This window comes from Aptenodytes patagonicus, chromosome 1, assembly GCF_965638725.1.
Source record: "Aptenodytes patagonicus chromosome 1, bAptPat1.pri.cur, whole genome shotgun sequence".
Lineage (NCBI taxonomy): Eukaryota > Metazoa > Chordata > Aves > Sphenisciformes > Spheniscidae > Aptenodytes > Aptenodytes patagonicus.
Window position 1 is genome coordinate 54,913,525 of NC_134949.1, and position 27,372 is coordinate 54,940,896.

Consider the following 27,372-nt stretch of genomic DNA (forward strand, 5'->3'; position numbering starts at 1 on the left):
TTAGCAGGTGTTTTCTGTAGTAACCCTAGCTGTAGAGATGTAAATGTGTTTTCCAACATGCCAGTCTTCCAGATCCACAGTTTAATTTTACAGACCTACAGCTAACCTGCAAAAAGTGGGCATCACCATCTTAGAGAAAGCTTGGTTATTGAAAGAGATATGATCTATCCAGATGGTATCTCCTGCTTCTACCTAGATTTCTTTTAGTTCTGCCTCACACATCTTCCCTCTCCTCTCCTAAATCCTCTCACAGAACATCATCCTCTTTGTTCCCAGCGAGCCTTCTCCTAGTTCTCCGATGATACATTAAGATCTTGTGTCTCTTTTTATTTCCTTGCAGTTCAGCACCAGTTGTGAAGCTCAGCTCTTGACTTCTATACTCTGGGCACCTAAAGCTTGATGAGATAGATCCAACCTATTAATTTTTCCCCAAAAAAGAAATGTACAAAAGTTTTATTCCCTAATAAATGACCATAGGGCCACAGCTGTTCACACATAAGTGCCCACCTCTCACAAACCACCTGCACAACTGATCTTGCAGTCACTCACAGTCTGCACTGGCACAGGAGGAGCTGATCATGTTTAATAGGTGTATCGTCTGGTCAGCGTACAGATTCTTGCACTGCTATCAATTGCCCTGAACTTAACCCCTTTGGTTAAATAGAATCAGACTAGCATCTTCCATGGTTAATAAAATTAGGTTTACACAAAACCAAAACAATATACCTTATATTATGCCAAGATTGCTCTGCAAAATGTAAGGCTGAAAAAAAGCATATTGATTTAAGCGATGCAATAGGCCAAGCTCTATACCAATGCAGTTTCATTTCTCCTCAGGAGGGCCACCTGGGGTAGATACAGAGCTCTACTTCCAATGAACTGGCTTGGTTTGGATATAAGATTTGTATGCAATCTTTTAAGGAGTGTTAAATTAAGGAGTGTGGCTATTAAAAGTCTAATTTTAGTAACATTTCTAACATTTACTCTGGCACTCTTTAAGAGGTGCAGAGAACATATAATAAATTGTGGCATATCTGAATGGTTCTAAGTTACCTGGAATCCCAGTCTAACACATCAGAATTCAGGACCTTGGAGTTCACCCTGGCTTGCTGTTTCACTACTTTCTTGTGTTCCTTCAGGCACAGATAATAAGAAACACCACAAATTTAGTTTACTGCTTAAAGAAAGCCATTATCAAATTTATTATTGCTATAACACTATAGAGTATTAAGTTTTGTCAAAGTAGGATGAACTGAGGCAGGAGAAAAGGCCTAGGGGGGACTTCTCTTACCAACTTGTTATGAACACAGTAGTTCAAGAGAGCATCACAGAAATGCTGTCCTATTGACTCCAAGTCTTTCATATCGAAATGGGTGCTTTGTCTGCAGCCTGCAGTGTCAATAAGAGCAAGACAGAAATGAAAATGTCAGTCATCCTGCTGACTGCTAGGTATCTGTGATATTTCAGGATGGTGGCTGACGGCAAACTCACATCATCTTTCACTAACAGATGCTAGACAGGTCTATGACTGCCGGAGTTTTATACAGATGATATTACAGATCATTATTCTGCCTATATGAACAAATCTATCCACTCAGAGGGGGTTAACTATAATGCATAGTTAACTGATTCCCTATTACAAAATTTCCTAAAAATACAACTGGCTTTAGTTACTGCTTTTGATTCGCCATCCACTAGTGTTGTTGTTTCATGATACATATGCAATAAAGCTAGCGGTGGCCTGAAAGGTTGCTAGGTGAATGCCTAGTTTTAGTGTTTTTTCAACTCTTATCTTAAATCATTATTCATTTCTACCCAATAAGACAGAACACTGACAAATGGATGGTAGCTCAAGCTACCATTTTCCATGAAAAACAAAAAGTAAAGGTCTTGTTTGATGATTCCTACTAAATAGCTACAGGGAATTGTCTCACCCAACTTAGAGCCACAGATAGAGGCTTCCAAAGTGTAGCTGTTGTTGATGCCCATCTTCCACATTACCACTCGACCTGTGCCTTCTTTGCTCTTTCGTACTCTGAAACGGCAGTCTGGGAATGAGAACTTAAAAGACAGGTAGAGGATTAGCCTTTGAAGTAAATAGGAAGATACAATAATTTCATTTTAACCCTGCAAGTTTTTTTAAATCTTATCTACCAGGTAAACAATTTTCAGTTTGCACTCTACTTGAATATTGCACAACATAGCTCAGAGCATACTGTTATTACTGGTATAATGGAGATGTAGGTGAAACAACAGCCCTTTGATTAAAAGTTTATTATATTTTAAGGATTTCTGAGACATCTGCAAATAATTTTTTATATGGCTGTACTTACTGTTTCTAAATGATCCTATATAGACAGCTGACCAGCTGAGTTACCACAAATCCTGTTATATACCAACATGCGTATTTACTAAAAAGTTGGAATAGCTCTTCTCTCATGAGTTAATAGACCAACAGTTTGACGCAACCAATCTGGAACTCACAACCACCTCATGACTGATATCTGAGGAAAACAGAATTAGCTGCAAGTATGCAATGACATCTAGTAGGTTAGTTTGTGTGTTGTTTTATTCCTGAGCCTTTGCAACCTTTCTGATTCAAAAGAAGCTTAATGCAGTCAGATTTTGCTGGAAAATGACAAATTTTAAAAGCCATCATTTCCTACTAAACTTTTTTTTTTCTCCTAATTGAAATATCTTACACAAATATGGCGATTTTGACACAATTTTCAACAGAAGTTTTCAAAAGGATTCAATCTGGAGAAACATTTTTCTTCTTTAGTTTCTTATTTGCTTACTTGTTTGATTTTAATTCTCCAATATATTTTAAAGCTGCATTTAATATATGAGTATACAATATTTAATGTTAGTTTTTGACATTATTAAAACAATGTTACTTTGAGACTCTGTTTTTTTTCTTTCTTTTAAAAAAATCTTTAAAAAATGCTAACTTTATGTCCCAATTCACCATGATACATTTTAGAGTGCTGGAATTTCAAAGGAGTTAAAATTTCATATTCCTACCATTTCTAGTTTTAGCCAATTAAAGATTATTTTACTGGGTGAAGTGCGGTCTTTTAGTAAATGTCATACCTTAACAAAAAATTAGGGATCCCAGATGGTGCTTGAATTTTTAGGTGTGAGTTTCTAGCCAGACATTTGCTTACCTTATCTGGGCAGCTCTTGCTCAGCATGAGTGGGAAGACATGTGGATGCACATATGGTGCTTTTGCTTGCTGTTTTCTCTCACAACCATACACGAAGACATTTTGTTTCCTATTGTGACCGTGGATGTCACAATACAGAAAAACATCACGTTCCCCCATCACTCTGTAATACGGGATGACATAGAATACTTTATTAGAAGTGTTTTTTTTTCCTCCACCTCAGAAATAAGTCTGAGCTAATACGTTACACTGAAGCTCATGTATAACCTAAAGAGCAAGAAATCAATACAAGTTTCATACTCTGAGCTCTAAGTTAAACCTTTAGTGTGCTAGATTAGAGCCAAACTGCTCCGTTCCCTCCAGAATAAAACACTTGTCACTGCACAGAAATAAGGTATGAGCGTATGCATCATCAGCCTTTGTCCATGTGTTTGTTCTCTCAGGCTCAGTTATATACATCCAGCTCTGTAGATGTGTACATGAGCACGTTGTACAGCTGAAACCCGCTATTCTTATCTGCTGTGCTTTCACTATTGTACGTGTTGAATAATACATGCTGTACAATTATGAGACTGAAGCATAAATGGCAGTGAATACTCTTTCCTTTATCAAACTGCAGACATCAATTTTTATGATGTGTCAAGATTCTGCAATGTATTATTGCTTAACTAACTTTTTAAAGAAAATTTGCAGGTAGACACATTGGGATTTAGCAACCCACAACCCCAACGCCCAATTTGTGTCGAAGCAGAGCTCTACAGGGAAGATCTGATGGTACCACAGCTTGTCACCTGGGGCTTTACTCTGGGCAGGAGTTGGAAATCCACAGTGGAACTAAGAAGGAAGCAGTAATAAACATATCTGTCTCAGCTGACGATAGCTGAATATAAGGCTGAAGGTCAGTAGCACTTCAGCAGACATAATTAATATTAATTACAGGGCACTCACAAGTGCAGGCTGACTCCATACAGTAAGACAGAGAGAGGAATTCTCATGGAAAAGAAGGAGAGGCACAGTGCTCATCCCCTGTAAGCAAGGGATCTACATGCCGAAACGTTCATTTGAAAGAACACAGATCTTATTTAAAACAGGCTGTAACTAGATGAAAAACGTTAAATATACTAATTCTGACACTGGCTTTTTGCACAAGAGTCTTGTTTGTATTAATTTGTTACAGAAGTTAAACCAGAGGGATTTAGTTTACTAGCTAAAGGTTTATTTTAATACCTGAAGGTTTAGTTTTATATCCAGAGTATCAATGTCTCTGTGACTGGAAGTCTGCATAAGAAATCAAACGTATTTGTAGCAAAACATACAGCAAACTTGGCAATCTTTGCTGCCAAATGGACATCTGGGATCTATTCTGAACCTAACTTCATTCTGGGACGTGCTTGTATGCCAGAAAAGAAGAAAATGAGAGAAATAAGCAATTTGATAAGTAGATTTTGGCAGAGGATAGTGGGGAGAAATACGCTGAAAATATTTTGATGAAAACTCTTTTACTTTGGAGATATAACTTATTACCAGGAATGAAGAAAGGATATTAAAGGAAAACCTGCACAATAGTGAAGAAAAAAACAACCCACTCTGAAATGCAACTGAACGTAAACAAAACAGTCAGAAAGGCTTGGGTACAGGGCAAAGATGTAAACAATAACAGAACAACAAGGGACAGAGAAGTCACACTAACAAAGAGACAGTGGAAAGGAAAATCATCTATTCTAAAGGGAAAATGAGGTTACCTTTTGATCATGTTTCGGGTATACCAGATGGAAGGATAACATTTCTTCATGTTAGATCTGTATTTGCGGTTCAAGTCCTGACCTGTTAAAGAACAGCGGTGATTTCCCACAATCACACCATCTGGATTCAACATGGGTACCACTTTGAAGACAAAATTGTCCCGCAGGAGTTGAGCTTTGCCTGAATCGCCAAGAATGTAATCCAGAAAGCCCTTCATTATCCAGGAACTGTTAGTTTCTCCTGGATGCACCCTCGCGGTTAGTATCACAGCCTTCCTCTCGGTGCCCTTGCCACTTTTGGGGGGGTTGGTGATAGTTAAAACATACACTATGTTTCCTGCCAGTGAATGGCACAAGATGTGAATCTTGCAGAATCTGGACTTCACTGGGTCTTTAGAGATGGCCACCAGGTACTCTTGCAAGTTGGAGTAGGTGTAAGGATAGCAGTGGGCAAAGTAGCAGGTGTCTTGGTCATGAGGGAACTGGAATGTCCAAGTGAGTGAGAAATACTGACGTCCACCTTGGCCTGCGTTGTTTTTGTAATATTTGATTTCATTTCCAGTCCTTTGCCAGCCAACCTTGTGTTTCTTAGCATTGGCTTCTGAGTACAACAGTGGCCTCAAGCCACGTTTATATAAGCTGTTACGCTTGGTAAAGTTGACAATAGTGAAGCGATACGGCATCCCTGCCTGTGTATTGCTTACTTGGAAGTAGTACCACTGCGTGTGTCTGCTTGTGTAGAGGTCGGTGCGCAGGGTCAGCTGGTACTCAAATTCATTGCTGGTAGGCAGAAAGAAGACAAACAGTTGTGATGCTGGTTAGCAATGTAATATGATGCAGGGTCAAATAATGCGGACTGCCATGAAAAAGCATCCCACAGTGAATCAGGTGCAAATCCCATTTACACTGTCAAAGTCTATGCAGCTGCCAGGAAAAGATGCCTAATCACACTGAGTGTGTCAATAATGCAACTGCTGTCTTCATTGGGACTTTTAATAGTAACTAGGACTTCTAAAAACGTTCTCCACACTATGCTTTCAAAGGAGGTGCTTAAGAAAAGGTGTTCAGTTTGTGTGGGTGATTATCACTTACAGAAAACGTTCAGTGCTATGGAATGGCTATCAGACCATTTCATGTGAAGGCTACCTGAAACTACTTTTGAAGCTTACTCAAATGTAAAACAAGTTACAAACCCAGAGTAACACATCCTGCTCAGAAACTGATAGCAGGCTGCTGATAGTAACAACTCTGATAATAACTCCATCTTAATAAAAGAAAAAAAGATTAGAAACTTACACTTTGACCACCTTCTGCAAATTCCCACTCTCAAATCGTGCTTCAAAGATCAGTGTGTTGTCCCCTTTCTGATGGAGGATCTGCTTCAGGGGGCAGAGACCTCTCACTTGGGAATACATAAAGTGGGAGTTTTTCTTAGCTAGGGGAAGGAGCAGAACAGATGTCTTTCATTTCAGTCTGAGCCATTTTAGGGAATACCTGCATCCTTCTGAAAATTCCTTCTAGAAACAGACAACTGCATGGAGCTGAACTTCAAAGCATATCTTAGGTATGTGTAAAAGAAATTATACAAAGATTTTGCTGCCCACTCCCACTTAACCTTATGGATTTCAGCCAGCCTAAGATCTGACTCTGTCTTGGAGGTGCCTGTGTCTCTCTGCACGAGCAAAGGGCAATTCATACTCTGTACTTAGGCAGAGCAATTGAGTTAGGTGGAAAGCTCTTTTCACCAGTCAAATGGACAACTTCTCTACTTAGAAATCATATGTAGCTGACAACTCTTGCCATCAGTTTGTTTTTACATCTCTGTATTCAATTATTCTAGTCTAGAAGTAAAAAAAGGTGATGTCCAGACCCAGCAGCAATCACTTCTGTGTTGCAAATGATGTTTTCACATCACATTTAGCATGCAGTTTGAGCCCATATCTCCTTTTGCTCTCTTCTGCTACTTTTTCATCAGACGAGAGGCTCACAGAGGCATAACTGAACTTTTTACTACAATCTTCGTTACCATAGTTCATTAAAGACCAGAACTTCTAGATTTGCCATCAGCAAGAATTTACTTTTTCGGTTGGGAAGTTGTTTCGGTTCCAGAATATCCTTGGCATAATTTTAACGGTCAAGGATCCTCCCTTTACAGAACCAAGGCAAGAACTATTTTTAACGTTTATTTGCTTTCTCTGCATAGGTGTCAATATGGTGGCAAAGGTGTGGCAAACTGGGATAATCAAAACTTCCTGTCATCTCCAAACCGTACCCACAAAATAGAGAGAGAGGATGCGTCTCTTCTGCATAAAGCTGGGAGCCCAGAGATCCTGCTTCAGGGTCAGTGTAGCCGTGCTGGTGACTCTGGCCGACCTCAGCAGCACGAGCTGTGCTCTGACACTTGGATTAGGGCCAGCTCATGGAAAATGAGGGCAGGTGAAAACTGCAGGTATTCCAGGCTGAAACTATTCTGTGAGACTGTGGGTTTCACACTGCCAATATTGAACTGCCAATATTCTCTTGTATTCTTGCTCTATCTCCTTACTGCTTGTCGTGGTTTAACCCCAGTTGGCAACTAAGCACCACACAGCTGCTCACTCACCCTCCCTGGTGGGATGGGGGAGAGAATCAGAAGAGTAAAAGTGAGAAAACTCATGGGTTGAGATAAAGGCAGTTTAATAGCTAAAGCAAAAGCTGCATGTGCAAGCAAAGCAAAACAAGGAATTCATTCACTACTTCCCATCGGCAGGCAGGTGTTCAGCCATCTCCAGGAAAGCAGGGCTCCATCACGCGTGATGGCTACTTGGGAAGACAAACACCGTAACTCCGAATGTCTCCCCCTTCCTTCTTCTTCCCCCAGCTTTATATGCTGAGCATGACGTCATATGGTATGGAATATCCCTTTGGTCAGCTGGGGTCAGCTGTCCCAGCTGTGTCCCCTCCCAACTTCTTATGCACCCCCAGCCTGCTCGCTGGTGGGGTGGGGTGAGAAGCAGAAAAAGGCCTTGACTCTGTGTAAGCACCGCTCAGCAGTAATGAAAGCATCCCTGTATTATCAACACTGTTTTCAGCACAAATCCAAAACATAGCCCCATACTAGCTACTATGAAGAAAATTAACTATCCCAGCCAAAACCAGCACACTTTTGGATCCTTCTGAGGAGAAACTGCCTCCTTACCACGCTGCCAATAAGGGGGACTGACCCTGTACCATACAGCAGGGTTAGAGCTGCACAGCAGCCTCTGTTCAGATCAGAGTTGTGTCTGCCCTTGCTTGACTGGGGCTGTGCTAGAGATTTATCCTGCAGCAGTCTGTCTTATTCTCTCCTGTAGTGTTATTAAAGCTCTGACAGTACTACTCAGAGAAGTCATGTAAAGCCAAGATTCCTATAAGTCGTTTTTTTCATTCCTTGAATCACTGTTGCCATATGCAAAAGGTGCCATATTCAGTGTATTGTTCTCCATGATTGGTTACTACAGACCCATAGGGGGTTTCATTAGAGAAAGGCTGTTAGCTTTGCTGGCTGGGATACCCACTTGAATAATTACTTTCTGAATTTAGCTGAAATTCCATTCACAGTTCCTCTACCCTTCCCTTCGTCTTCATGCTCTTCCTTAACATTAAGGAAGAAAAATATTTCAGTAGTTAATCCAGTAAAACTGTTTCTGGAAACATCTGTATTAGTCAAATGCTATAGAATGAAATGCACAAATAAAATCTGAGATCTTTATCATGGTATTTTGATGTTTCTGCACGGGAGTCACCATTGGATTTTGTTTTTCTCTCCCAAATCAGATTTTAGGAGGGCCTGTAGGAACTCAGCAGCAGGTAGTTCCCAGACAGGCAGTAACTCCCAGCTCCTGCTGAATTCAAATTCAGTGGGAATCAGGAGTGCCGCTGCTGTCTCCCACAGGATTTGATGGCTCATTACATGCCAGTCAAAGTCTGTGGCACTCAGGTCATAAATTTGCATAAGTGCAGATGCCTGTCCTACTCTACAGAGCTTCTCTGCAAGGAGGATTTTAGGGTTCCAAAAATTGTATTTATTTCTATATAACTTAGATGGCAAAGCTAGCAAGCTGGAGGTTTTTGTCCCAGGAACAGGAACAAGAAGATGAACTCCACAGGACTCCAAAGTTCTCCTCCTCCTCCCAGCTGCTCCTGTCCCCCAGCTGGCCGCAGTGCCCAGCAGCCCAGTTTGCACAAGGAGTCTATTTATTCTCCCTGGTGCAAGCAGGGAAGGGGAAGTAAAGGCTCCAGGGCTCTGAAGTTCTCTGCAGGTCCTGCTACCAGCCAAACCCAAGGCTAGGAGGCAAAGTGGCACACTCAAGGCAGTGAACGTACAATTACAGTCACTTAAAAACTCACCCTGTAGTCAACAAATACTGACTATTACTATCCATATGTTTAGGTACAGAGTCTTCACAGCAATAGCAAGCACTCATATTCTGCTGCAGCTTGATGTTTGGTAGCTTAGGCATTGCTAACTGCCTGCACAATGTCATTCCTCAGGAGCAGGAGGGAGAACTGGGCATACGTAAAGGCAGCAGTTTTCACCTCCTTAGTTGGAAAGTTTCATTAACGAAGTCTGAGAACCACGATACCAAGAACACACTTTACTGGAGAGTTGTACAGGCTGAAATAAGAACCACTTCCAGTCGCCTGTGCATGAAGTTCAAGTCAGTAATAAAGGACGTGAAAAGTTGCATTTTTAAAGAACAGCAACTAAAGGACCATAACAGAAATCACTGTCCTTGTTTTCAAAAAGGTGGGGAGCTGAGATTCAGAGTGTTCCTCCACATCTTATCCCTTGCAATAAATTAGCAGGTCCAGTTGCAGAGGACGGAAGTTCCTTCCTAGTCACACAGCAGTTACCAGTTTTCTTGGCCACCAAATGTAGCAACCTACTAGTGTCCTGGTTTCAGCAGGGATAGAGTTAATTTCCTTCCTAGTAGCTGGTACAGTGCTGTGTTTTGGATTTAGGGTGAGAACAATGTTGATAACTCACCGATGTTTTAGTTGTTGCTAGGTAGTGTTTACACTAGTCAAGGACTTTTCAGCTTCCCATGCTCTACCGCCTGAGAAGGCTGGAGGTGCACAAGAAGCTGGGAGGGGGCACAGCCAGGACAGCTGACCGAAACTGGCCAAAGGGATATTCCATACCATGTGACGTCATGCTCAGTATATAAAGCTGGGGGAAGAAGGAGGAAGGGGGGGACGTTTGGAGTGATGGCGTTTGTCTTCCCAAGTAACCGTTACGCGTGATGGAGCCCTGCTTTCCTGGAGATGGCTGAACACCTGCCTGCCCATGGGAAGTAGTGAATGAATTCTTTGTTTTGCTTTGCTTGCATGTGTGGCTTTTGCTTTCCCTATTAAACTGCCTTTATCTCAACCCATGAGTTTTCTCACTTTTACCCTTCCGATTCTCTCCCCCATCCCACCGGGGGGGAGTGAGCGAGCGGCTGCGTGGTGCTCAGTTGCCGGCTGAGGTTAAACCACGACAACTAGTGAGAGGTAATACACCCATACTGCAGAAGTAGCTAATTTCTAAATAAACATGATGTCAAAGAGTAACAGTGCTTTTCAGCATATTGCAAGCTTTTACCAACTGTGCTGACCTCAAGAAGGATGCCAGTTCCCTTTCAGTTTTGTGCTTTTGAAAATTCTGTGGCCACATCTAGTTATCCTAGGATTGCAAAATTATTATCATCCTTTCTTATCTATGTAGAAGTAGCCCAAGACCAAAATCAACAACTGCCAGGAGTTCCAAGTTCATCCAAGGCAACTGGATCAACTTAGCAAACACAAGAAAGAATAAATGACTCTGATAATCAACTGGTGACGGTGGAATAAGGCAACTAACTCCCTTCAATTCTGTCCAATTAATCCTTGCCAGACTTAGAAGCCTGTAATCAAGCACTGATCCAATCCAGACAGATTTTGTTTCTAAGTCTTGGCAAAACCACTATAGCAAACAGGGTAATAAAATCTTCTCCCAACACAGACTTTAGTGTTGATCCTGCAGTTACACGGCTCTCATCTTTTTCACTTTCTCCTTTGGCTGTTAAATTATCTTTCTCCACTCATGTTTTCACAACAAACTCATTTTAGGCTGGTTCATACTGTTATTCACTGAGAACAATGGCTTGAGCTGAGCTGGACTCTTGAGCTAATTAACAGTATGAGCAGAACTTATGGATGATGAGACAGCTGTGTAACTCATTTCCTTCCCTATCTATAGGAAAATAATTTATCCCCTAGTGCCATAAAATAACAATAGAAAATCATATTGATTTCATCAGGCTTTGAATTAGGTTCATAAAGGAGACGAAAGCAGGTGCATCATCTACCTACAGCTGACAGCAAGATTTCTCAGGGTGTTCCCACCTTCTTCTCCTAGATAAATCACAGTGCCTTTGTCAGGAGTTTGGTATGGCGGCGTCATCTCCAAACCTGTTGGAGTGTACAAGGGCTCAGGGGTCGTGGGTATCCAATCTGAAGAAGAAGAGACACACAGAAGGACTACAAGAAGGAAGACTGTATTAGAGTCTTTATAATATGAAGGACACATTGCAAAGCGGTTCATCCTATTTATACCAGTTGCACATAAAGGAATAGGGAAGCCCCCTTTTGAACCTCTTTTTTGGATCTGTGAACAAATCTTCACTATAACTCTAAATAAAAATACGTATCAATCTGTGCATGGTCTAACTTTTGCTGTGCAAACTTACCTCTGTTCCCTGTACAGCTTGCTTACCATCAGTGAGGATGACAACGGTGAACATGAGGCAGCACTGGCAGCATTAGAAAAACAGATGCTCCAACTACAGAGTGAAGTCATTGATTGCTGACCACACAGACGCTGCATGGCTATAATGCAGTGTCTCCATGTAACTTGCATGACATCTGCCTGGCATGTCAAAGATCTGTTGAACACCTATTCATTCTGACAGTAGGCCTTTCCTTACTGTAATACTCACAGCAGTCCTATCCCATTCCATTCAATACACTGGGATCTGTTTTCAAAGGCAACAGAATAAGGGCATAGATGTCTCAGTCCCACCTCTGTGCATTTCCAATTTCTACTGATTACTTCCAAATCGCAATTGGTTGTATCTATAAAGCACAGGGACTGTTCAAGTCTTCACTGTCTTGTAATAGGTTTGCAGTATGACTTTTGTACAGACTGCATAAAAGCAGTTATTAGCTGACATTCATATTTAACCATATAGCCCTGAAATACAGTTCTGACATTGCTAGTAACAAGACATAAGATTTGTACTGAATTTGCAAGACCTCAGGACTGAGGCTTGTCAGGTTTGCTCTGTCTGAACTTTTATCTGCCTGAAGCTTTGTTTCACTTAATTAAGCTGTGACAGCAATTTCTCTAATTCACCAGGTATATATGGCTAATTTGTTTTATTTTTGTTTATCTTTGTGTAGTACAACCATAGGCTTATACAGACAGCAGTAACAAGGGGTTGTTCTGTGTAGAAATGCAGACCTAGAGCTGGACAAAACTTTTTTTAGGGGTAACAAAGAGAAGAAGGAAATAATATCTAACACATTGTCGTGGTTTAACCTCAGTCAGCAACTGAGCACCACACAGCCGCTCGCTCACTCCCCCCCACCCCCCAGTGGGATGGGGGAGAGAATTGGAAGAGCACAAGTTAGAAAAACTTGTGGGTTGAGATAAAAACAGTTTAATAATCAAAATAAAATAATAATAATAACGTAGTAATAATAATAATAATACACAAAGCAAGTGATGCACAGTGCAACTGCTCATCACCCGCTGACCGATGCCCAGCCAGCCCCCGAGCACGGCTCCCCCGGCCAGCTTTCTCCAGTTTATGTACTGAGCATGATGTCACATGGTACGGAATGTTTCTTTGGCCAGTTTGGCTGCACCCCCCTCCCAGCTTCTTGTGCACCTGCAGCCTTCTCAGTCGGTAGAGCATGGAAAACTAAAAAGTCCTTGACTAGTATAAGCATTACCTAGCAACAACTAAAACATCGGTGTGTTATCAACTTTGTTCTCATCCTAAATCCAAAACACAGCGCTCTACCAGCTACTAGGAAGGAAATTAACTCTATCCCTGCCAAAACCAGGACACACATGTAAAGAACTCTGTATATGGTAAATTCAGATGTAACATGGAGCTGCAGACCAATGAAGAAAGAGAAAGGTGTAAGAGTAAGCTAGCCAACACATGAAAATGACCCCAGAGTCATTTGGATGCTAGAGTGGGGAAGAAGAAATTATCAATACAAATGTTGTATTTCTCCCAGCAAAGGACTCCAGAGGCTGACAATTTGCAACAAATTGTCAGCTCCTCCCCTCCACCAGAAGCAAACCTCTGCAATGAAACCACTGACCTTAGGACCTAGAGGAGCAGTGGAAGGGGAAGCCAGGAAAAGGGTGTGAGTGAAGCATATGTATAACAAATTTAACCGCATTATTATTTTTTTCTTTTTCTGTAGCAATTAGATCTGGACTAATAATGATTTGTCTCTTAAGCTTTCACTTATACTAACAATAAATTCTTGGCTTTATTTATATGTAAGGTATGCTTCCTCTTTGCCCATACACAAGCTTTTAAGCGTAAGACAGTTACTTACCAATGTGCTCAATTCTGTCCCTGATGACTTCACATTGGTGTGGCCAGTACACCAGGGAAAACTGACCGGCAGGTGACGAGTCATCCAGATTCTGAGGCTCCCGAGGATGGGGTACCACTGCCTCCAAATCAGATGATAACAGAATCTGTTTTGCCGTTGGAAAAAGATGAGCACAAATGGAATCTGTAAGAAAGTGAAAGAACCCTCACATCAGTCTCTCTTGCTCTTCCGAGCGGAAACAGGCTGCGGAGATTATCTATGCGAAATTAACATAACTAAGCATGGCACAATAAAATTACATCCCACTGAAATGTAAATTTAATGCTCTATCCTATAAATCACACTGAATTTAAAAGTAGCGTTGAATGAACAGTTAATTCATTAAACCACAAAGCACATCAAGTATTCAACTGCAGCAGGGAATAGCTTATTTGGGTTCCTATAGAAAATGTTAGCACCTTTTATTATTACTGCTTTTATTACTAGTGCGTTATGGTAGGGCTTACGATCTCAATGTCTGAGTCAAAATCTGTGCTGTGCAATATTATACAGATAACAAACATTATCACACAGTGTATGCAACAATGAGATAGAACTGGCTAGCATGACAGGAGAGGTAATCTGATGCTATCACGAAATTTGTAAATCAACAGAGACATTTGGAGCATGCGGGGGGGGTCTTTGCTTGTCAGCAAGGAATTCTTCAAAGTTATGAGAAGCCACTTGAATGAAAACATGACAAGCAGAGAAAAGGCTTTGAAAAAAATCTAGTAATTGGATGATTGGGACTGCTGGTACTGTGCACTGACCACAACACTGCCCTGAGAAAATTACTTGTCTTTGTCATAGATATGAAAAGATCCCCTTTCAAAGCATTCCATGTCCTTCCTACTATCTGCTTAGAGAGGGCCAAAAGATAGGAGTTTGGTTTCATGGGAAATTTTTTTGTATTTGCTTTGGGTCTGAATCAGATACCAGCACCTGTAAGACTTATTTTACCAGAAAAAAATTCTAATTAGCTTTAGACCTCGTTTCTAGACCTATTTCTCCTCACAACAAACAATATAACATAATAAGCAAAAGTACTTCACCTGAAGGATCTGGTTTTGAGCGTAGATGACATCATATGTGAAAAGTAAATGAATTAAAACCAAAACTGCTGAACCCATTTTTACACTTTAGTGGATACCTAACTCTAATGCGTACCTGGCTACTATAATGCCAGATCAGTAACTGGTGATCAGTAAAGGGCATGCTGCAAGATGGGACTGAGATAACTACCTACCTAGGTCAAGAACCATAAAATGTCACTAGATGTAACTCCGTTTTTGTTTAGAGCTTGACACTTATGTGAGCACTAATACCTTCCCCCTTCCCCTTATTCTTCCACCCTGTGGTCTTACAAAGATGTAGGGGAATAATTGAAAGGGTCCTAACCTGTAAGAACAGCACACTGTTGACTGTCTTCTGTCACAAATAAGTTAGGGGGGTCTTCATCCTAAAAAAAAAAAAAAAATTAACATATAAAATAAATTTGAAAGACCACAGTAAGACAGCTTGCTTTTGTTTATTTTCAGAGAAGAGCTGCCTCTGTTTTGGTTTACTTTATGGCCTTACAAATTAGGCCAAATCTGCATGGTCATGTACTCTGTCATTATTCTTGGCTGCCACTCAAAGGAGACATACTTTCACTTCTCCTCTTTTGCTTCCCCAGTGCCTCTCTTGTGCAGTTCTAGTATTCCTACTGTCGTGTGAAAAGCTAGAGTGGAAAACTGATACAAGAAAAAAATGTTTGGTTTTCAGCTGCATTAATTAGCCCTCTGATGCCACTCATCAAACAAGCCTACTGACGTAAAAGCAGGAAAGGCAATGGAAACCAATAGCTAGGACAGCCCTTCTGGTGGCAGCCCAGATATATGCCACAATTATCCCAAAGCAATACGGACTAGGACAGGGAGGTGAGGAACTTGATAATGGGGAATTGAGGCATAACACTTGGCAAAAATTAATAAAGCATCACTCTGCAGCCAAAGTGCACGTCGGCCATGAAAAGCAACCAACTACCCTGAGTTAAATTTGAAGCACATTGGATAGGCAGTGCAGAGACAACAGTGCTTGTCCCCTTCACTGTGCTTAACATTGAAAACCTAGGAAATAAATGTTCTATCCAGTCCCCTTCCATTAACATCATATTCAACTAAAATCTGAAGTTCCTTCCTGAAATATGAATAAATGTTGATAACATCAAATGCATTTCACAGCTGGTAAAAATACTCTCAGCTTTATTTACTGCTCCTATTTACATTCACCACATTTGCAAATATAATACAGGGCTTCTAAAAATCTGCTTATCCAGTAGCTGCTCAGGAGCTTGATTTTTACAGGTCAAGAACTGAAAATAGGTCACAAACCAAAGCACAGATAAAATCATAATGTAGAGGAGATAGAGGATTTTATTTTGCTCACTAACGAAGAGCCATACTGCTCTTAATAACAAGGATAGTGCTAGGGATGAGCTCTCAGGACAGGGATTTGGGTAGTGCGATACACAGCAAGGTCCCAAAATTTAGTTTACAGACAAGCGTGCTCCGGGATGCGTTTCGGGTGCCCGTAGAAATGGTTTGTTACCGCTTACTGTAAGCAGTACTTACTGCTTACAGGGGCTGCTTACTCATTTTCTTATGAGAATAAAAAGCAATTGCCTCTAATGAATTACAGCTGATCTCCCCGTGATCTGGGACCACCTCAGACGGGGAGCAAGCACCGAGGGGACTTACTGAGCCGCCTTCCTCCCCGACGGCGAGGCTCTCACCGTCCCGTCCCGCTGGCCGCCGCCGAGGGGCCCGGGCGGCGGGACAGGGCATCCCGGCGAGGCGGCGGTACCGCCGTAATCCCGGCCTCCGGCCTCCGAGGGGGCCGCTGCCCCGCCAGCGGCGAACGCCCGCTGCACCCGAGAAGGACCCCCTCAGGGCGCCGCAACCGCCCTCGCTCCCCCGCCCCACTCTCGCGAGAGTTCGGTGCGGCCCCGCCCGCGGCCGTTGGGCCGGGTGAGCGCGGCTCCGGCGGCGGGGAAGCGTAGCGCGCTCCCGGCCCGAGGCCGTGGGGAGGGGGATGCGGGTTGGGAGCGGTGCCCGCGGCCCTGTGTTAGCCCCTGTCGCTGGCCGGCTGGGCGGCAGGGGCCGAATCACGGGTTTGTGCCTCAGTGTCCCCGCCTAGCAAGCGCGGGGGGGGCTACAGCCGTCCTGAAGAGGCCTGAGGTGCAGGGGGGCAGAAGCTGTGCAGCGGCTTCCCTGCGCCTTCTGGTGCTTCTGCTGGCTTGGGCTGTGCGGGGAGAACAGACGCTTTCCTTCTGTTACGTCTAAACCTTCATCCTTTAAGTCGGGGAATGCAAGCAGTATAAAACATTGCAATAAAGTAAATGCAGTGTTTACACATCCTGTGCGTTTACATCAACAAGGCAATGCCTTCTGTCCTAATTCCTATTAACCGCAGTACCTACAACCTGGGCTGTAAAAGTAGCTGCTCCCGCTTAGTGCGCATCCTTCTGTACAGTTGAGGTGGGGTGCAGAGCGCAAGCACGTGCCTGCAGCGCATCCCAGTGTTGGACCTTCACAGTCCATACTGCGGTAAAATGGCAGTCAGCCAGTTGCTAGTCTGGCTTAGACCTCCCAAGTGTACTTAAGTGCCAGACGGGACCAAAAGCACCCGCGTTTTTACTTTTGAAACTGCAAACGCGTGGCAGGTTGGTCAGGCTGCTGCACGCCTGTGCAGGGCTTGATGAGCGTGCATGCTGAGCTGATGCTGCAAGGGTTGGCCACACACGTTTGTACTTGCACAGTGTGTCTCTTGCTTCCTGGTCATCCCGTGCAGTAAGTCCAACCACTCTGGAAAACTCATAGGAATGTGTCTCTCTGCCCGGGAAATCTGTCTGGGCAGAAATCTGGAAACCAACGTCTGCTGAATCACTATGACCTACTTGCAGAACTCAAACAACAGCCCGTGATTTGATTTAATTTGACACCTGCCCACATCTCCTTCAAAATTGCGAAGCACAGTTTGAGGAGGCATAAGCAGGCAGCTCTGATGGGTTACACATGGGCCATGACCTGACAGGCACATGAGAGGATACATCTACTTTGGATTCTCTGTCCCTGAGAGGCAGAAGGAGACATTTCCCAGTCTTCCCGTTCTTATTGTAGAGTACCATAGGAGCCTTCTGTAGAGTTTTACTAGCCCATTTGTGGACCAAAGATGTTCTGCTCAGTAATCTATTTTCTAGTTGCTTGTTACATTCTGGCAATTACTCTATCACTTCAGTCTCATGGCTACAATAATTTCACAGCATTGCTTTTGTCTAAAATAGGTAGAAGGGGAGGTAGGAGGTTGCACTGAGCTCTAAGTGTCATTGCCAGTGCCACAGCACTGCAGCCACAGCACTGCAAACACCACAATTCACGTATAGTGTGAATCCTTCTTCCTTGACATCATCTCTAAGAGGAGGCTGCCCTCTTAATTTCTAGCTTCCTTGCCACAGTTCTACATCTTTCTAGTGCCTGGATGACTTGACTCCCAAACAAGCTGGCTTCCGGGGCTGTGCCTCTGCACAAGGCCCGGAGAAGTCCCTGGAGTCCAGAGCCTGGGCAGAGACCACCTAGGGCCCAGGGGAGGGAGGGTTAACCTCTTTGCTGACCAGTGCCAAATTTGTTTCAGAGCCCTCCAGCTCACTGGCTGGTGCCAGCCCTAGCTTGTGACGACCAGCCTGGTGTTGGTGCCAGTGGTTGACCATCCCTGGCTGAGGGGATCAGAGAGTGAAGAAGAGCAGACCTATCCATTGAGTTCCTAGGACGATGTCAGTGGCTGAAGAGAGGAACGAAGGCCCAACAGAACGGGGAATTTAGACAGGAGCTCAGGAATAACTGTGATGTTGGAGGTCACAGTCACCTAAGCAAACTAGCTGGACTCCCTCAGCTTCCTCTATTGTCCATGAAGGCAGGTTCTCCCAAAGAATGATCCAGAGCACTAAATTTTGGATCTGCTTGGATTTGCCCTTTGGAAGGCCTGCTTTTCCTCCATCAGTTATAGAGGGGCTGGTGGAGAGCTCCTTGGCTAAAATAGAAGTCCAAATTGGTTGAGTGTGAATATCCATCCCCAGGATTTGTGTGAATTACAGGCAGGTGTGACTGCCCAGCGCCCTGAACCTTGCCCAAAGCAAGTCACAAAGGTGACATGCGGTCACACAAGGGACTGTGGGTGGTAAGTGTACTCTTTTACTGAGCAGAAGAGAGAGAAGTTGAACCTGCCTCTTACAGTAGTGACATCTTACCATGCACTTTTGGTCTGTATAATTATGGAACACCTATTAGCTCCACAAATCGTCTCCAGGACTAAACACTCCTGGGAGTTTTGCTGTTTGCTGCCACAAGACAAATGCCGTCACCTCTATATCAGCAATATGTGTTACGGTTGTATCAATTTGTACATGAAATGGGGGTGGGGTGTCACTGCTTCTTAACACACGTAGGAAAGTTATTTCCTCCTTGCCATAATCACATCCCAGGTATACAACCCCCTCTAGAGTCAGACCCTGCATCTTCAGCACTGGAAAGCAATGTGTATGTTTCTCTCTGTAATGAAGATGGTCCTGAGATGCATGCAGGTGTGGAACATCTGTCCTATGCTATTAAAATGTTTGAAAGAAATTAAGCCTCTGAGAAAAGAGATTTGAACCATGTTTCCCTACTTATGATGAGTGAAAATTGTGCACTTAAAGTAACCATAGTTAGAGTACTACTGTGTGCTGCAAGAAAACCTCTGTAATATGGGCAGATCGTGGGAAAAATCCTGAAACAGGCCTTAAAAATTATTCTATTTTGTAGGCTGAAAAGTAATATTAACTGTCCAATATCCTGGTATTTCCAGAATTTTTTGGTTTCCCAAAATGCCAGTTGAATGATCAGATTTGCTTCCCTTGTATAATAATAGTCTCTGTAATCTAATCACAAAACAAATAAAATCAACCTTATGCTCTTATTTCAATTATTCGCTTTTATTTCTACCATTATGGAACTTAAAAATCATCATCTCGGTCAGAATCATGTTGCATTAGGTGCTGTGTTTATTTTAAGTCCACCCTTACTTTAGACAGGTGAACAGGAGAGGCAGGGAGGACAGGGATAGGAGGTAGGAGTGACTTTGCCCGGAGGATGGAGTGGCAGAACTGAGAATGGAAACTGTGTCATAAATCTGCCCTGCCCACCGGGCATCATTGTCCCCTACAGGAGCTCCAAAGTGAGCTGCTGAGCTGGCAGGGGGAAGTTCACAGCCTAAACTTTAGTCTGGGGTCTCCAGGAACTTTTGGATACCTCTGGTGAGAAGTTATGTATTGCTATATTCTTTCTTGTAAAAAAACGTTTGTGTTGGTAGCAGCTTGATTTCAAATGTTTCCTTTAAACTTTACATTTCTCTGTCTCAGTCTTAATTTGTTCCTGAATGAATCAAGGATGGTGGGATTTCAGGATGAGTGCATTAAAGCTTTGTTTGATATTACAGAAATTGTTCTTCACAAATAGTTCATTTGTTTTTAAAGCGTCTGTGCTATCTTTCCTTAGAAGAGTTTTATGTGCTTTTGCACAATGGAGCGGTAGGTACTATTTTGAGATTCTTGTGTAGACTTTAAGAAAAAGGTTTTTGTCATGTTTTTCTTTAATGTTATTTCTTCTACAGTGACACGGTTCTCCACAGTGCTTTGGGTTTGCTACTTCTTTCCCTAAAAATAATTTATCTCCAGTGGAACAGCTAAGAGAACAGGGGAAATAAAAATTAACTTTTAAAGGTTTCGGCTGCTGTTGTCAGCACAGGGAACAGAGCGGCCACAAGATGGTAGCAGTCTGTAAGGGAGGGCCAGGAGATGGCGCTCAGCTTTGCTTATTGATCCAAGGAGGGAAATACTGCCTGTGTGCGTTATGCCATACAGTGGAGCATTTGCAGTGTTCAAGCAGAGTTATTTTAGATGTATTTTCTGTTAACGTGTATTATGTCAATTTGAGATAATCTTGTGTGAAGTAGAACAATGGGGGATAACACCATAGCATCTCTCTTGTCAGCGGAAGGCCCCATAGGCTGGCAGCATGTGACTTGGCCAAGGATGCCAGGTGCAAATCCATTTTAAAATTGCCAGTGTGACCTAGCATCTGGGCTTGTGCCTGAGGCTCTGGCTGGCCGGTTCAGTCCACCTGCTTTTCGGGCTCTCCTAATGGCATCCAGAATGGCACGTACCCAGGTTTGCAAAGCGCTGACCTCCTACGTGCTCCTCCTGCCAGCTTGGTTCGGTTCAGAGTAATGTAACGGGTTAACTTCACACTGCCTGACTTTGTGAGAGATCAGACATCATCCACCCACCCAGGGCTGACATGAAGTTCGTGTTAATAGAAAAAGACAGTGAAAAATCCATCATGTGCTCTGTCTGATTTGACAGAAACGCAGTCATATGCCCACACGTGATCAAGATTAAATTTGTGCTGCTGATCTGGCAGTGTGCAAACCTCTATTAATGTGTATGAAACCACAGTTTTGGGCAAAAAATTTGCTTTTACTTCTGCTGCTCCTGCTATGAGAGAAAAGAAGAGAAAGGGGAGCTTCTGACAGATTACTGGGGCGGACAAATGCAGGGATCATTTTGGTCTGGGTTACAATTACCAGAAAAGATATAGGAGATTGTTCTGTAAACTGTTCCACTGTGAATTCTGGGAGAATTTAATCCTTTCTTGATGCATGGGAATTATGGGAAGGCGTGTGAGGACTGGCAGCACTAACCTATTTCTACCCTGTATCTGCTCTACATCATACTTGAGTGAAGTTTTTGTGTGTAAGCAGGGCTTAATATAAAGGCAACTTGAATGTTACAAGATTATAAGGTTAATTTAACTCTGCAATGAAGATAAGCCCTGCATTTCTTGCTGCACTTCTACGTACAAATGCTAGTTATACTGTGAATAGCAAGAGTTTCATTTAGACGTGGTGCTCAGACATGAATGCTCAGACACTTTGCAGCATGCAGTTTAAATCTTTTAAAGCAAAGAAAAAGGATGTTAGCACTAGTATGGCCTCACATTCATTGTCATTTGCTTATGGAGAGCCATAACCAACAGTCTGAACTGTTGTTTCCTCCATGGAGTCCACCTTTACTCTTGTGCAAGTTTTTCTCCTCAGTGCTATTGATTCAAACACCTATTAATTGCTCAGTAAGACTCTGTCCCTGGAGGCGAAGAAGGAGTGAAAAATTGTCGCTTAATGTTGCACAAAATGAAGTCATAGTTTGTATTAGGTCCCTTTCACCCAGTGCTGCAAACATGCACACATGCTTTAAATTTCTCTCGATTTCTGTAGGACTATTCTTAGCGGTACGGTGAAATGTGCTTATGTTAAGCATGCTACAGAGGAGTTTCAAAATAAATCATGTCCTGAATTGACCTGATTCCCTTCATTGTTGTTTTCCTTTGGCTGTAATACAGCTTATGGAGTGATAAAATGCAGCACTGAAGGTAACGGTCTAGTTTGTTTCTCTCTGATACAATCGTTGATACGTTTTTCTATTTCTGACTTATTTTCCATGTTTTCCTTTGATTCCACAATTCTCAAAGGTGCATCCTCCATTTTACAGAAAGCAAACTGTTGAAGAATGCATATTCCAGCTACTTTTAGCTAAATAAAAATATACTGTCTGGATACTTATACAACTGGCTTACTTATGGGATTTAGCAAATCTCTATGAAATTTTACAGGTATTTGAGAAGCTCTTAATTAAGCAAGCTCCTTTAAATCCAGTTATTTCCGCTTTGTTTTTTTCTGTTCTCTCCAGATATTTTCTTCTCTCAGGCCATCTCATGAAAGTCACATCCCTAGCTGCCAATACCGATTCTTGTGTCCATGCTTGGGTTTCTTTTTTTTTCCTTTTCCCAGCTCCAACTTTAATAAGCCTGCTGGGCTTTCTTTGAAGATTTCATCTGCAGCTGCAAATAAACCCTTGTGTATCTCTGATGCTTCTATTTGGATTAAAAAAACAAGTGACCTTGTTTTAAAGACTGAACAAAGAGCTCTTGATGATACATGGAGATGGGTACTTAACACACACCTGAACTCAAACCTGGAGTACAGAAAAAGTAAACAAATTTTTAAAATTTTTTCTGCCTTCATTAACAAATTGCTCTGAGCCTGTTGTAATGTTTAAGTTCCTTCCTGTGTTTACTGAGTTAAAAAGGAGTTCTGTATTTTTTTTCATTAGAGGGGGTGTGTTTCTTTCCTGTTTTCCCCCAAATGCTCTTGTATATATAAAAAAAGTTCTCCCACATACTTGGGGAATATTTCTAACACTTTGTTACCTCATTCTGTTTTAAAGCCTTGGCTGAAGCTCTTGAGACATGTTGAAACAACCTGAGATCACCCAAAAGGAAACCTGAAATGTCATGGTACACACTTGGCCTTGCAATGTCAGAAAGTTTGCAAGCAACAAACAAACAGTTTGCCCCTGTTCTGAGGCAACCCTGTTTTAACACAAGTGCTTCCCAAAATCATGTTACTGTGTTCCAGCACAACCCCTTGAGAGAAATGGGTGATGGTGAGACCCCCCCAGAAATGATTGGGGAAAAAAAAGTCAGAGAAAATAGGTGGTGACCATGCATGGATCTTACTGCTCCTGCACACGTTCTCCAGGGATAGGGAGTGTCTTTTTATTATACGGTTGTACAGTGCTTAGCACAGCAAAGCTTTGAACCCTGCTAAGGGGTTTTGGATGTTTTGGGAATGCCAGTCAAAACTGTGCTATTTAACCAATGGTTATTGTCATGCTTTGAGAATTTGGTTTGTTCCCACAGGTTTTATTTTTAACCACATTCCCCAGCTACGTATTGGTGTGACTGTCACTGCCGCTGTCCTGCCAGGATTGGTCCTCACTGCATTCTGGACTACTTTATTTTTGGATTCCGAGCATGACACTCACCTCTAATCACATGCAAATGTCTGCATCTGAACTAGGCACCTTAGATTTTCTTCCTTATCCACAGAGGTTTAGTCAATGTAGCTGAGTCTAGGGTACGACTCATCTCACGCTGAAGCAGATGCCTGTGTTTGGTTAGATGAATACCTCCTTCAACTCCAGTGGGTTTATTGACTAGATCCCCCTTGGCAGCCGTGCTATAGATACCTAAAGGTAGGAGAGATGAATCCCATCCTTAGAGACCTCTACTGTGCTGCTGGTATAACTAAGCATAGAAAGCTGATGTATAGATGTTGGCTAATCAGATCCCAGTCAGAGGGCTGGGGGCTGCACGGACTGTGTCCCTGGCCCAGCAAAGGGGCTTCTGTAAGGTTTTTCCCTATTTTGTGAATCTGTCATAACCAGGCCCACAGATTTGGCCACATCTGCAGCACAACGTGAACTCCAGATAATAATCTTTCTCTCTTTTCCCCTCAGCCACATCTTCCCTCCCTACCTGCCCTGTCCTGCCCTTCCCTTAGGCTAACCTCTGCTGCTGTTCCCAGCGCTCACACTGCCTTCTACCCAGTCTGCCAGTTTTTCACTGGTTTCATTGTTTTTTCACTGGACATTTTTCACTAGTATCTTTCTAACTACAGGGACAGCAGAAGTAAGAGAAATTCCTTCCGCAGCTTTTGAAATAGCTTAAGACATAAGACAAGCTGCACTGGGCCAGCCCCATGGTTCACATACCCGCCATCGTGTTTCTGATAGCTGCCAATAACGAATGCTGGGGGAAAATGCAGGGCAAGCCCACAGTGGTACTTCCAACCTGCGGAGGTCTGGCTCAAAGGTTTTCGAAATCAGAGACATTATCTTTGAATCTAAATACATGAACTTTCATAAAGAAGGTAGCAATGTTGCAGTGGGTCTGAGGTTGACATGTCTAATCCCCCTTCTCCCCTCCTCACTCTTGACTGGGCATTGCAGTGTCAGTACAGAGTCAGTGACTTTGAGACTTGCACTAAAGATTGCCCCTGATGTCATCCAGGACATGGACCCACTGGGATAACCAGGCTCTGAAGAGCCTTGTGACTTAGGAAGACCTCTGTAAGGTGCAGGCCAGCCAGAAGTCTTCTTTAGCTCAGAGGGTACACCCCCGTATTGTAAAAATAAAGGCTGATCATAAGCAACATTGTGACACCAGTGCTGGGAGGAACAGTGACCAACTTTCCAAAATGGCACAGAAATAGGGGAGGCAGAGGGAAAGGCTGATGGAGGAAGATGCTCTGGGGAGCATGGGGAGGGAAAAATTGAGAGACCTGTTTTATGAAAGGGAAGGTGGGCCGACAGTATATGCTTACTGATTGCAAGCTCTGATCCTACAGCACTGCATCGATAAACCAGAGCATTTAGAGAACAGCTATCCTAAATGACAGTTAAGAAGCATGAGCCTGAATTTACATTTCCACAGCATGCAGTGATAGCCTAAAGCCAAACCCTCTGAAGCTAATCCAGTGGTTTGCAGTCTGCTTTCCTGCCTAACTCAATCTGGGAATGACACCAAGCGGTCCCCTGGTGGAATGGCAAATAAATTATTTTTCTATGGCTTCTTGTACCTGCTACATTTCTAATGTACCATCCCTAATATGGGCTGTTTTATGCTGCTGCACAAAAGCATGGAAAATATTTTGTTATTTGCTCATTTATTTCTTTATGCAAGCTTGTTGTCTAGAGGTGATGTGGTCTGTGTAAAATACTTAGCATCCCTCCAGTGATTTCTGGACTAGCACATAGGTGGCATGTCTGTACTTCATAGCTCCAGTTACAGTTGGGATATCTGAGCAGTGCTGTGCTGAGATAGCAGTTTGGATCTAGAGAACAGTACAGCAGTTTCACTAGTGACTCTATTTCTCTGCAGGGACAATTAGCTGGCCAGGCTGCTGTGCTGAGGTGTTAGGCTGTTTCCCAATCCAGAGCTATTTTGGTGGGTATTAACTCTGCGATCTTTGCACCAGACTCTGTTGTACCATGCAGGTATGCTCTGTTGCCTGTTTCTGCACCAAACAGATCTGTGATATAACAGGCAACATGACAAATATTAACCCAGCAGAAGTTATTTTTGTCAGTCTGTTGCAAGAGAGCTGTACCTAGATTATGACAATATGGGGTAGATCTGGTGATGCTTAATGAGTCGAGAAGATCCAGAGAGACTGGGTAAATCAGCAGAACAGACCTATAATGCAGAAAACAAACAGTTCAATAATGTTCCTACTTTTAAGATGAAAGCAAAGCCTCTTGACTCAGTGAAATAACAACAGCTCAGATAAAGTAGCACTAGAAAGGTGATGAAACCACTGCACTAGCTTTAAGCTATCTGGCATGGATGCTGCTGAGGAAATTGGTGCAGCAGCAAGAATTCTGCATGGTCTGCAAAATGCTGCTGAGAAGACATATAGAACCACCACAGTTTCATGCTTCAGCCAGTTGAAACTTATAATCCAGAAAGTGGTATGTATGAAGCAGGTTCCTGCTCTTTAAGTGGGTTCATAGACTTCCGTAGACCGCCTCCAACATTGGATGATGTCTTTTATCTTTTTCCAATATGTTTCCAAATATTTTCTAATGAAGTGTGAGTTCCTGCCCATCAAATTAAAGCGTAGTGACAAGCATGTTACTTGCCTTGGTTGTTTTTCCTGGACCCTTTAGAAATAGTTCATGGAGTCCCTGGGGACTGTAGACCACAGGCTGATAATCACTCAGTAATTCTCTTTCCTGGTGCCTTGCAGATTCCTGTGACGCAGCATCTCTTTCAGCAGAAAGACCAGGGTGATGCATTCACAAATGCAGTCATACCTTATTTGAGACAGAAGGCATATTTTTTAGGTCAGGACAGTGGGGTATGCATGGCAAAAAGAACCTGGTAGAGAACAAAAGGGCTAAGTGACATTTAGTGTATGATATGAATTATTTTCTTCATTTCTTTTTGCATTTGAAACTTTTCTTTGGGAGGTGAGGTGAGGTGAGAGGTAAGTGAGTTTATAGGGTAGAAAACACTGGTTAGACTTACTCTGCTGTGGCTAGTTTTATTTTTTTTTCATTTTGGCTTGGGGTTAGGAACAATCTGTGGCTGTTTCTTTCTTCTTCAATTGTATTTTTAACTTTTGGCAAAGTCACACAGTCTTGAAGATGCTTATTTTTATAGATTTCAGAAAATAAAATAAATAAAACCAAGCTATTTGTATCTCTGTGCGTGTGTCATTCAAAGTCATAACTATGACTTTCACTGGTCAAAACAGGACCCAACAGCTGTTTTCCTACAGCTGTGGAGAGCTCAGATAATACTTGATAGTGCTAAAGGTACAGTATATTTTCCCAAAAGCCCTCTATCTTTGCTTCTAGTAAGAGAAAGTTCTTATTTATGGGACAGCTGTCAAAAGATGAAACTCATGTTATAAGACTGCTCTTTTCCAAGTAAGTCCGTACCAGCAGCTGGCATTTCCTAGAGTAGAAATCACTGCTTCCACGTAGGGGGAATTTATCCTGAGATACACACACATAATTGTGGATGAGTATCCCGGCCCGCTCTGTGCTGCTCCTAGCCCCAGACACTATGGTATTGCTCCTCTCCTGCATGGGCGGGTGGGTCGTGGGGGGCAGCAGGGCTCCCTATGCTCTGCATTCCGATGTCAGGTATTACTAATCTCATGGTTCCTCTTCCATCAGCTTCTGAAAACTCTCTAAATGTTTCTATGGATGAGGAACTTCCCTGTGTTTCAGTGTCAGTAATGGGAAGCTCTGTTTGGGGATGTTGCGTGCTGCCACGTGCCAGCCATGGCTTTGCAAGCCAACTGTTGTGCTGCTGGGCAGT

At 42.7% G+C, this 27,372-nt stretch overlaps 1 protein-coding gene across 9 annotated transcripts in view; it reads right to left on the reverse strand.

Moving 5' to 3' along the window:
• AGBL3 (AGBL carboxypeptidase 3) overlaps window positions 1-16,431 on the reverse strand; it is a 29,299-nt gene extending 12,868 nt beyond the window's left edge. For 5 of the 9 annotated variants that reach the window (XR_012995153.1, XR_012995152.1, XM_076335665.1 and 2 more), the window contains exons 1-10: window positions 16,309-16,431; window positions 14,969-15,029; window positions 13,532-13,714; window positions 11,297-11,404; window positions 6,206-6,344; window positions 4,910-5,689; window positions 3,168-3,330; window positions 1,935-2,061; window positions 1,292-1,389; window positions 1,054-1,133 (exon numbers count right to left, since the gene is read on the reverse strand). Coding sequence is in view for 7 of the 9 variants with exons in the window: in XM_076335665.1 (XP_076191780.1) it covers window positions 1,054-1,133; window positions 1,292-1,389; window positions 1,935-2,061; window positions 3,168-3,330; window positions 4,910-5,689; window positions 6,206-6,344; window positions 11,297-11,404; window positions 13,532-13,714; window positions 14,969-15,029; window positions 16,309-16,395 (1,826 nt within the window). In the remaining 2 variants the exon portion in view is untranslated. Of the gene's footprint in view, window positions 1-1,053; window positions 1,134-1,291; window positions 1,390-1,934; window positions 2,062-3,167; window positions 3,331-4,909; window positions 5,690-6,205; window positions 6,345-11,263; window positions 11,405-13,531; window positions 13,715-14,968; window positions 15,030-16,308 lie in introns of those variants that run through there. The other 4 variants (XM_076335685.1, XM_076335675.1, XM_076335694.1 and 1 more) reach the window with 4 other exon arrangements.
• Window positions 16,432-27,372: the final 10,941 nt, after the last annotated feature.